The 12,289-nt window shown below is 43.9% G+C and overlaps 1 protein-coding gene and 1 long non-coding RNA gene across 2 annotated transcripts; both read left to right on the top strand.

Annotated features, from left to right (window-relative positions):
• The first annotated feature begins 777 nt into the window (after positions 1-777).
• Positions 778-1,396, top strand: LOC111079772. Its single transcript, XR_002608402.2, has 2 exons — positions 778-904; positions 1,040-1,396. It is a non-coding gene; the product is annotated as an uncharacterized LOC111079772 (long non-coding RNA).
• A 9,034-nt stretch (positions 1,397-10,430) lies between these two features.
• LOC111080683 (calcium uptake protein 1 homolog, mitochondrial) lies at positions 10,431-11,561 on the top strand. The gene has a single exon (XM_022376438.2). It carries the CDS (start codon positions 10,431-10,433, stop codon positions 11,559-11,561), a length of 1,131 nt encoding a protein of 376 aa, XP_022232130.2.
• Positions 11,562-12,289: the final 728 nt, after the last annotated feature.

The raw sequence follows: 12,289 nt of genomic DNA, 5'->3' as shown, positions 1-12,289 counted from the left end.
AGGGAATTTAAGGAAAATCCTTACAGTATATGTGTTTGGCTTTGGTTTGTGTTTTGCATTTGGTGAGGTTTTCAATGCCATAAATCTGCAAGCACTGAAAGAGCACAAGATGCTTTTGGTCAACCCAAAAGGAAAAAGAAAACAAAAAAAAAAATGTCATTCCTTGAGTGAGCAGTGTTGGGGTAACGGTAACGGCAACAGTCTCGACACCACATATATTATTCATTCATTTAATATTTAAGCTGCATGGCTGTAAATCATGCTATGAGTGCAGGCCCAGGAGGCTCCCAGCCACATGGCCATGTATCGCCTCTCCCTCTCTCATTGAGTGCAAAAAGCATTGTCCAACACATAAACCATGTTGCAAATGACCAGACGTGGGGCCCTCCATTAGCCTTCCTGGCCTCAAACTACCTTTGGCTTGCCCTCCCCCACCACTCTCACTCCTTCTCCCTCTCTCCCGTACTGTCTTTGGGCCTGTTTGTGTGGGGGTTCGGGGTGGAGCTGTTGGACCATAGGTTTGTTGGCTCATTTCTGTTGCCTGCTGCCTGCCTGTTGGTCGAGCATTTTTGCTGCTGTGTCTGGCTCTGAGCCCTGCTTCTGGTCGGGTTGTTTGTTCCACTTGACCACTAAAGCATAGTTTTAGGCGCTAAAAGCTAAACACCAAAATTCAAAAAGCAGCTGCTACTTGCCTGACCGCACAACCTCCACCGCCCACACTCTCAAACCGCCCACTGGGCCCCATGGGCACTTTAGTTTGTTATACCTGTTACATTGTGCAGTGAAAGGGTATATCGTATTCGTGGAACTGCATGTAACAGGCTGTCGTTTGGGACTACAAAAGTTGACATTCCGCTTTGGAATATTTCGCTTATGCCAATCAACTGAAACGTATTGATTTTCGGTAATTATTGCATTCATAAATCCATATTAAGGATTCCATATACATGTACAGTGTACATTGTGCATTCTACATTTGTACATATGTACATTCATACATATTTTCGCTCGCAAAAAAACCTCGAACACATTCTTCCAGTGCGATCTACTTCACTGAGCCGCCAACCGTTCTCTCAACCGCTCACCGAACCCAACATCTTTTCTACCTGCGCTTCGTGTGGTGCTCTCTTTCGTGCTTTCGGTTAAGCACGATTGAACACGTCTGCGTTCTCACAATAGCAACAACAATGAGAGACTAATTTCGGCTGTGTTGTGTGGTGTGTGGGAGAGGGGCATAGAACCGATCTCTCTGCAAAGCTTATCTCTCGAGCACAAGCACTAGCATGTACATTAATACATACATATGTACGCAAAAGACACTTTTGTCAGCCTCTGGATAGACAGATTAAAGAAGAGACGAATAATGGATAATTTCGTGAGCGCAAGTCTTTTGTAATGGTTTTGTGTTTTTTTTGTGTTGAGACACCCTGAAAGTGTTAAGGTTTATCTGGTTTGCATTGATTGATTGCAAGCAGTTTGCTTAAGTTACATAATATATAAATACATATGTACATACATACATACATATGTATGTAGCTCCTCAGTAGTGTAGGGTATCTTAAAGTCGTTTTATACTACATCTCTTCTACCATTCTTGTTTCATTTGCCGTCTGCGTGTGTGTGCCTCGGAGCATACATACATACATGTGTATGTATATGTATTTCTGCTGGAATTTAGTTGCACACGAGGAGGGGGTTTGCCGTGGCAGGTGGCCAGTATCCAACGGGCATCGTCTTGCCAAGCTAGTAGTCGCCTCAGTTAGCTTTGGCACTAATTGCATTCTCCTGCTGCTGCTGCTGGTGCTCGTGCAGCAACTGGGATTCCGGAAAATAAAATAATTTCGATGGCAAACACATTGGCTGTGGACTCTCCCAACTAAAAAAGAAAAGTGCGCAAAAAAGTGGAAACAATTTGTTGAAAATTAACCGCTGTCAGATGCCTTTATGATTGATCGACAAGCCAGAAAATCTCTTCATTTCCATTGAACATTTGAAATTTGCGGTCGTGTCATTATGGCTATACATATATATATATACAATATGTATGTTTGAATGTCTCTGTCAGGAGTTGACCGCAATGAAATAAACCACTAAATAAATTATGCATGCATGGGGAGGCCTTTGCGGATTGTAGATAGAGTCCTGGGGGGGGGCTGTGTTCAGGTCAAATAAGCCCCAGTCGCTGACCCCAAAGCCGACCGAACGCAAACAATGCAGCAAAAGTAAACTTGCAAAATTAATTAAAATATTATTTAAATGTTCAATAAAATATTTAAGTGGTGGCGTGGCGTGGCGCTGGCGTTGGCGTTGGCCCAGCATCACAAATGAATTTTAATAATTTAATGCAAAACCTTTATATTCTATTTATCTGCCCAATGACCGATAGCCCAGACCCCAACTGGCAGTGGCAGTGGCTGCTGCCATTCTCCAAGCAAATACCCCAACACACTGACATCCCACTGATGGGCCTAATGATGGCTAAGCCAAAATATGCCCAAGCGAGCCCCCAAATCCAGGTCAGCAGCAGTGCAGCAGAGGCTGCTGCACTAGTCCGCTCGTAGCAGCTGTCTGTTGGCTTAGCCATTACAGCAACAACGGCAACGGAGGCAACGGAGGCAATCCACAGTCAACAGCTGCCCAGAGGCACAGCTCCCCAGACTAGGCCACAGACTCGGTCTTTGCGCAATGTTATTGCCAGGGCCAAGTTCTGTTTGTGCCGCAAAGTGCCAACTGCAATTTGAGACTGAGGCCGGCAAACCAGCACAGGGGCAACAGTGGGCACCATTTCGCTCCCCGTTGTAAGCCGCATGGGCATCTTGAATGTTATTAGTGGAAACTGATAGATGGAAAAGCACTCCCCACACTCTAATAGTGGCTATCCCAAAATTTATCTCTCTACTTAAGCAGTCTGGCGTCGTGTCCCTGGGCGCTGCACAAATTAGCGGTGAAGCCTGCGCCCCTAATTTATGTTATTTAATAAACTTTACGTTGCACACCAAAAATTTAAACGGCGCCACATTTATTACATGCCAGAGTTTGATGGAAAGTGTAACTTTGTGGAGCATTAAATCGCATAGAAAAGAGAACTGCCAGCACATGTGAATGGCGCCAATTTTTCAAAACAGGTAAAGAATTGCACGTGAATTTTCATCTGGCAGCGACTTTTGCACGTCTCAACTGTTTAAATTTAATTTGCCAGACGGCCATGAAGGGTGGGGGGGCATGCCATGTTTTCAGGTCGCCAGAAATCAACATTTCAGAGGCCACGTAAGCAATCGAAGAAGGAAATGCACTAGCCAGGTGGATGGTCTGACACTGGAGAGGAAGTAGTTACCATCATTCCACATATATATGTACATACATATGTATGTATGACAAATGCACACAGAAAAAGGCAAAGAGATGAGCAAAAATAAGGGCTGTGCTACCCTTGGACCGACTGACACGTAAACTGCATAAATATAAACGCAGCAGGAGAACGTGCCAGACAGAGGCAGGCAGATGGCAATCCAATGCAAAATTTAAGAAGACACAGACGATTAGGTGGGGGGTGGGGGCGTTGGCTGGAGGAGAGTGAAATGCACGTACCTCATCCCATTCCATGCCATTAACAGTTGAAACCCGAAAGACAACAGCACTCCAGCAGCTGTGTGTGTGTCTGTGTGTGTGGCAAGGCAGCAAACTGTCCCCTGAAGGAGGAGCTGCAACATCAGGCGGCAACCAAATAAAACAACAAAAAAGTAAAACCGGAAGCTGATTTGCAAACGCAAAATCCGCTTAAGGTTAAAATATGCAAAGTGTTTGTTCGCCTGTTGGCCACACGGCAAGTGAGAATGCCAAATGACATTTTCGGCGCTCACGGCGTCACGGCGCTCACCCGACTGTGTTTGTATGTATATTGCAACATTATGCATTTGCTGCTGCCACTGTGGCGCAAGCAGGAAACAGAAGAAACCTTCTGCGAAGCATGGCACCACGCCCAGCCCTGGCAGGCGGCATCATCAATAGGGGCTAGCCCTAGCCCTCCTATACTTTGACGTCTTGCGCTGCAACGCTGAAGAAAAATCCTCTATGGCCAGGAGCTTTGTTTGTGGGTCAGGCGCTGGAACTTGGCCGAGAGTCAATCAAAGGAAAAAGTCAACTTGAACGCTGAAAAGATATTGCAATTTTCCGTTACCAAACAACGGAAACGGAAGTGCAGAAACCAGAAGCAGTCACACACACAAGCACACACACACACACACACAAAATCGATATTTGTTTGTTTTCTATGTGGCAGACACAAACACACACATGGACATGGATAGTGGATAGTGGATGCTTCGATGTATGCAAATGGCCCCATCGTTGCATTTGCATTTGGCCAGGCAATGGACTCACATGCTGCTTGTGGCACGAGTACGAGCAGTGCGGGCTGCAAAAAGTAGATTTTGATAAATTCACTTGCACAATTGACACTATAAACCGATTGTGGTCGAAATTACTGCCCACAGAATCCTGCAGCAGCAGCAGCAGCAGCAGCAGGAGACGGCAGCTATGGATAAAGTTTCAGCAAAAACCGAGCAGTCTCGTCTGCGACTGCACTGCACTGCCTCTCATTCCTAATTGAAATTGTGTGTGTGTGTGTCGTGCAAATATTTAACCAAAATGGCAGCTCCTGAAGTCGCCCGGACCCACAATCATAATCAGTGCCAGATCTGGGACTAATTAACAGCCCCCGCACATACCCTACATCCCTACATTTATTATCAATTTATATTTGATTTGCATTGTTTATTTGCACAAATAATTAATTATTTGCATTCAAATGTAATTACAGGAAATGCAAAATTTGTGGTCGAGTTACCTTTACTCACAGGGTTTGTTAATTGTTAATTAGCGGCTAGAGGAGTCTGGGGGCAGAGTCAGCACCCAGAGTCAGAATATTCATCCGAAGATTCCCCGCGCTCAAACAGGACTCAGATGCATCCAATTGGGATTTACAATGTCAGGCTCTTTCGGTTAGCACTTTCCTCATTACCGTTCGACCCGCTCCCAAGTGCACACACGCGCCATAAAACCCACAGAGAAAGTGCGCCCCGCCCCCCATTCTCACTGGAAGATTTATGGGGAATGTCGTGCGAGGGCGAAAATTTAATCAAACAACGCACAGTCAACCCTTTTGGTCGGGGGGTCATAGAGAAATCAAATTTCGAAAATTTGCAAACTGCGCCAAGCGAAAGTTTTCATATCAAGGGCACAAGCCCAGGGCACCCAATAATGGAAATGGCCAACCATTTCGTGGGTTCGCATTCCATATGCGGCAGCAGAAATGCAGACCGCCCCCACTAAGCAGAGGGGGGGGACAAAGGTCCTTCACTCGCATGCCTTTAAATACAATAAATACACTCCTCATATTACAATACTTCACTAAACGCAATCAAATTGAAACAAGGCAGGGAACTGCTGCTGCTAGTCCTGGCATTTGGATACCCTCTGTTACTGCACCCAAAAATATGACAAGAAATATGAAAAATACTCAGACATATTCGTTTGCCAGCTATACCAGACTTAATGTCTGTTCAAAGTTTTTTACCGATTACAGCCTTTAAATATGGCTACATTAAAAATTATCAGGCATATATATAATTTATACAGAACAAAAAACTAAACAAACAACTCTTAAAAAACCAAAATACCCTTTGGCAAGGGGATAAAGCGAAACAAATTCTCTCTGTCCGGATACGCATGCAGAGTGTTCGTGGGTGCGGATAAAGTCTGCCCGCCACCGCCTGTGTGTGGGGGCCACAACATAAAAACGTCGAAAACATTGCAAACATTAACGGAAAAACAATTTTCATAAATCTAGAATTATTACCCTGGAACGGAACAACAAGCAAAAGCAGCCACCAACAACAACAAAATAACGGCGGGGAGTAAGCAAGGAAGCGAGGCAGCGAGGCAGCGAGGCAACGGAAGCTGCCAGTCCGAGTACGCAGTGGTGTCCATTGAGGCAACAAATTTGCCAAAATACAAAAAAAAAACGAAAGAAAGAAATAAAATCCCAGCCAACATATGGAGTACGAAGGCTTGGCCTGTGCTGCTCCAGGAATGTGTATGCGGAAAAGTTTGGGGCAAACCCTTGTGCAGAGCACACAAGTGAAAACGAGTGACCTGAACCGAACCCTCCGCCGCCGACGACTCGCGCAAAAGTTTCTTTGGCAAACATATTTGCAAACGCATTTAACATACGAGCCGACCGAATATTATTTCATATTTTACGCCTATTCGGGGGGGATGTTTTTTGATACCACACACGGTACGAGAAGAGTAGAAAAGGGTATATTATATTTACCAGAATTTAGGAGATTTTAAGAGCTCCAACTTTATGATCTTTGCTGATATTTCTCCGCTGCCAGGCGCTTAATTGTCACAGAATTCTTTATACAACTCAAGCCCAAACAAAAGGTATCCTTTAGTTAATATTTTTACAGTCTGCCCTGCGGCAGTGAGACGAAGAGATGGAGCAACAGAAGGAGGGGTACGGGAGTGCTTATGTAATTGTGAAGCGTTTGGCAAACAAGCCGCTGCCATAAATCACATAATTCACGCTCTGTGGCACGAGGCAAAATAACAAAAAAAAAAAAAAACGAAAGGAGGCGCCCCCTTTTTGCACAGAGCCAGAGCTCTTCTTTTCTTTTATTTTTTGTCGTTTCTTTTGCGTTTCAGTGTTCTAATTCAATTTTTGCAATCGCTTTGAAGTCCACTCAAATTTCAATAATTCTCCATTTCCATCGACATGCAAGCGCAAACAAATTATGGCTGGCCGGATCGAGTGGAAAAGCTGAGGAGTGAAGGAGTGAAGACATCATCAACTGTCGCTGGAAAATCTGTTATTAAGCCATTTATATAGTAAAGGCAAACAAAGCGAGCGAGTCGAACGGAGGAGCGACACTCGAATGCTCAAAGTGCTTATAGACACACTTTTCAATGGCTTATCAAAATCTTAAGCTGACGACAATGGCACGCTGCAGAGCAACAAAGGAAAGCCATTCTGTCACTCCAACAGAAGATACCCACACACACACAGACACACACACACATGGCCACATCAGCGCCCGGCGAGACAATTTATAAAATTAAAAGTCCCCCCCACCACGGAGTCGAGGAAGCAACCAAACCAAAAAAAAATTGCAATGCGGCAGCACACAATGAAGGATAGGAAAGGAAAGGCAAGAAACTTCTTTCCCGTTCATTCGCCCGGAAGGCCGTTACTGTGCAGCGGCTCGATAAGTTCACCCACACCCCACCGAAAAGTGTGTGTGGGGGAGGTCCTTCTCACTGCATTTGGCATATGCGGCATATTAGTTTGTAAGCCTCTCTAAATGCTTATCAAAGGCAGAGCCAGTGTGTGTGTGTGTGTGTCGTTGGTGTGTGTCAAGTGGCGCTGACAAATCCACCAAATACGACCCAAAACCGTTTCGCCAATCCCGCAGTGGGATTGGAAATTTGCATATTGCAAAAGCATCTCACAAAGCAAAAGATTAATTATACCCTGCACTCTGTGGCGGCTAAGGGGCATATGAGCACTAATAGGCAAACAAAACTACATATATGTATATAAATATCAATATCAATTAAAATACATTTGGTCCGGCTATAATTTTTGAAATATATTAAAAATTATTATTATTATTAATTTAAACAATTGAAATATAATTAACTTTAACTTTAACTTAACTCATGAATAAACCTATTAAAAATCAGCATTTTACATTTTTATTTATTTATTTTATTATTATTAATATTATGATATTCATGATAAAAGTTCTTCTTTACATTATTATTTATTTATTTTATTAATATTATTATTATTCATGATAAAAGTTATGCCACAAAGTGTCTCTGACATGTTAAACTATCTTCAAATAAATCCCAAATGCAAACTCAATCTGAGCTTATGTTATAATGCTGAGGGTAAGCCGACATCTGTCCTTGAATCGTTGCAAAAGTTACCATGTGGTAGTCCTAGGGTATTTTATAGTCGCCATGTAGTTGCCGTACTATTATTGTACTTACTCAATTTGCAGCCTAGTTGCGGGCAGATCCAACATTTAAGTGGGAATTTTACTGCCTACTGTCAGTCGTCAGTCGTAAGTACCGGAATCCAATGTCGTGTGGCATGCCCCGCCCCACAATCGACAGAGTGCCGGTGGTTGTGACACCTGACAAATCACAAACGCAAGCAGTTTACAATTGATGTTAAATCAAAGAAATAAACACGACTGCACACACACACATATGTCAATGTGTCTGTGTATTTTTGTATCTGTGTGAGCCCTATATTTGTCAGCCACACTCAAAGAGCGGCTACGTGACAATTTCTATCATTCCGCCCGGAGGCGTATCCGTTTCCGTTTTACTTTCACTGCACTGTGGCAGCAGCAGCAGAGGCAGCGACAGCAGAGGCAGCAGCAGCAGCAGCGGCGACGTTATTTTTTTTTGTTTAACTTAATTTTTTGGCAGCGCTCTAATGCTCGACTGGCTTTTGGCCGTGTTTGTGCCCCCTGATTGTTGTTTATGTGAGAGGAGCGTGTGTGTGTGTGTGTGTGTGTGTGTGTGTCTGTGTGTGTGTGTGTCTGTGTGTGTGTGTGTGTGTGTGGCACACACAGAAAACAATATGCAAATGCCAGGATGCCAGGAAACGGACAAAAGGATTGAGCTTTTGGGCTGACAGCCGTTTGACAGAAGGTAAGCGCCCAACCTTTTGGCCCCAGCTTAAGTGCCACACCGAGCGCTTTATACACCTGGCTGGCCATGCGACGACGACAACGACGACACCTGGGGAATACCAAACCAAAAGAAAGGAAGAGTTGCGCAGCAACTGTCATGCTTTAATCAACTGTCAAACAATACGACGACAAAACTGCGAGCAAACCAAAAGTCTAAATTAGCATTTTGTGTGTGGAATCAATTTAACACTCAGCCCATCAACCATCAGCACTTCAACCTACACTCAGAGACTAACATTGATTTTATGGTAATATAGTTAAGCTACTTGTCAATATAAATATTTAATTTAAATATGAAATATATTAATTTAAATATGAAATATATTTAATTTAAATGTGAAATGTGAAATTTAAATGTGATATGAAATAAATTTATTTTAAATATGAAATATATTTATTTTAAATGTGAAATATATTTAATTTATATATAAAATGTATTAAATTAAAATATGAAATATATTTAATTTAAATATGAAATATATTTTTTTTAAATGTGAAATATATTTAATTTATATATAAAATGTATTAAATTAAAATATGAAATATATTTAATTTAAAGCAAATATATTTATTTTAAATGTGAAATATATTTAATTTAAATGTGAAATATATTTATTTTAAATATGAAATATATTTATTTGAAATATGAAATATATATATTCTTAATATATATATATAATTAAATCAAACATAATTACATTAATGTCACTTTCCTTTTACAATTTACCCACTCGTAGCATATGTATATATTTTCAGCATTTTTAAATATTAATTAAACTGTCAGCGCTTTATGCTCTGGGTGTACCTAAGCCCATGATATTATTAATGCATACATATGTATATATGTAACATACAACAGAAGAAGGAACTGTGCAGTTGTGGACATTTTTTTTGTCCACGAAGCCAATCGTTGAAGACCCATTGAAAGTTTTTCAGCACAAAAAACCAGAGCTCTCTGCAAAGCGAAACTTACTGTCGAGGGTGCTCCACAGTCACACCCATCGTGTTGCCGGAGTAAGTTGCGGCGTGGAAGGGTCTTGCCCCTGCCTCCAGCCACATCTACACAATGGTATAGCGCCCCATAAATGCATAGAAATTGTGTAGTGCAGAAATTAGAGGAAATCCACACAAATCGAAGTAAAAGTTATTCCCCCCCTTCGCTTGGCCAGGTTCTGCCCTGCCTGTGGGGCCAGTTTATTGTTTGCAAATTTCCCAGGGGGGTCTTATAGAGGCAGTGGCCACACGCCACTCCATTTCTGTGTAGTTCAAATATTTGCGCTGCTGATTACTTTTAATGCTCAAATCGAATGTGGGAAGTAGGCCTGCCGACTGGGACTGGACGGCATCCCATCAATCAGTTCGAGAGTTTGACCCAAATTCAAAACAAAAAAAAACACACACACAAACCCAAAAACGATATCGGGTTTTCCTACTCAAATTTGTAGTTCCATCATTGTGGTTTTGCGTTTCTTTTCCCGAATTTCCGTTAACATGTTTCGTGGTGGACCAACACTCCCCCTTTTCCAGTGTGCGTGCAGCATTTGGGATTTGATTCACAAACATTGCCAACGACCTGCAGATTATTCCGCCACGTTTTCTTCTTGGCCAGTAGCAGCGCTACAAGCCGCTGGGACTGCCGATGATAGCTGCGAGAACCCAATGGATGGGCAGGGTCAGCAGCAGCAGCAGCAGAAGCGGGGTCCTGCCGAATCGCATCATCGTGCCCGTTTTCGGGAAATGAAAATACGCGAGTATGAGAATCGTTTGCGCCTGTATTCAAGCCCCGATAAGGTATTCCGCTACTTTGCCACCATCAAAATGAAGAACCATGCTGGCCGCTGGGAGGTGTACATGACGCCGCAGGACTTTCTGCGCTCCATAACGCCCGGATCCGAACGGCAGCCGGAGAACCTGGGTCTCGATCAATTCCACAAGGTAACCGAGGAGCATATCAGAAAGTATAGCTGCCCGTCGTTGGACAAGAACAGCATTTTCTATAAGTTCCAAAAGGACGGACTGCTCACCCTGGGGGACTATCTGTTTCTGATCATGCTGCTGGCCGTACCGGAGCGTTACCTGGAGCTGGCCTTTCGCCTGTTCGACATTAATGGCGATGGCGATTTATCCTTCGACGACATGAATCTATATCTCACCAAAGTCTGCCAGGGCGATGGCCATGTGCGCAACATGCACCTCAATCACTTCTTCTTTGGGCCCAATCTCACGCAGAAGCTCAACGTGAATGTGTTCTTGGAATTTCAGCGAACACTGACCCGAGAGGTGCTGCTGCTCGAGTTCCAAACACTGTTGAAGGGCTCCAGGACGGTGCTCAGCGAGGTGGCCTTCGCCAAGGTGGTGCTGGCCTATTCGGCGGCCAACAACTATGAAAATTCCGCAATGCTGCTGCGCGTGCAGCAGAAATACAAGAACTCCGATCGGGGCGTAACATTGGAAGAATTTCTGGACTTTTTTCTCTTCCTCAAGGATATGGCCGCCGTGGACTCGGCCCTGACGTTCCACTATATGAGCGGATTGAATGTGTCGCGACAGACGCTCAGTCACATCGCCCATGTGGTGGTGGGCGTGCAATTGACTGATCACATTATCGATATCATTTTCACCATCTTCGATACGGATGACAATGGTGTGCTGAGTCGCAAAGAGTTCTATGAGACGTTGCGCGATCGCATGTCGCGTAGCTCCAAAAAGAAGGCACCCCATTTGGCGTCCGTTATGGGCGTTGCATGCAAGTGTGCCGCCCAGGTGTTGATCGATCAATATTTAAACTGAGCACTGCCACCAAGATGAAGCCGCCAGCCAGTAGGCAAACTCCTTTGAGGCTAAAGGCTTTTAGAGCACAGACAATGCGCGCATAAGCGTTAGATCCAAGAACAAAGCGAAAGGTAACGTCAATTGACTTAGCCTCAGTGGCAAACACACACACACACACAAACACACACAATATACGACAGCAGATGAAGTTGATGAGTGGCGTGGAGTGGAGCTTGGAGCTTGGAGCTGATGTGAAGTTGCTCTGAATGGAGCGAAAGGAGACACTGCACAAAAGCGCAGCCTGCCTGTTTGCCTTCGACTTGAAACGTTTCAACTTCACGAGCAACGCCCCCCACCTCACCCCCTCACCCTCCCTGCCGACAAGTTGAAAAATGAAGCGAACCTGAAGGATGAAATCCATTTTGTTGTCTCGGCACTTGAGCGGCGTGTGGCAGGCAGCGTTGTGCCAGCGCTGGCAAAATTCAAATATAAAACAGATTCTTTCAAAGCCGTACCCGTACCCGTACCCGAAACCGAACCCAAGTCTCGACCACGTAGCTTACATGACTTTGAACTTTTATCACCTGCTGCGAATGTGGTGGGTGACCCGGCACCTAACCAAAACAATTTTAAATACTTGCGGTAGCACGCACTCTGGCAATGGTTTTTGCTGCTCGTATCGTCATTGTCCCTGCTGCTGCTGCTGCTGCTCCTGCTGCTGGCTGTGGCTGGATATAGAGTGAAAC

Source organism: Drosophila obscura, unplaced genomic scaffold (genome assembly GCF_018151105.1).
Source record: "Drosophila obscura isolate BZ-5 IFL unplaced genomic scaffold, ASM1815110v1 contig_150, whole genome shotgun sequence".
Taxonomy (NCBI): domain Eukaryota; kingdom Metazoa; phylum Arthropoda; class Insecta; order Diptera; family Drosophilidae; genus Drosophila; species Drosophila obscura.
Note: the sequence above shows the minus strand (reverse complement) of the source record. Positions and strands in the feature narration are given on the sequence as shown.

What these genes read in the sequence shown, in the direction of transcription:
- LOC111080683 (XM_022376438.2), top strand. Translation starts at nt 10,431, where the DNA reads ATGGATGGGCAGGGTCAGCAGCAGCAGCAGCAGAAGCGGGGTCCTGCC.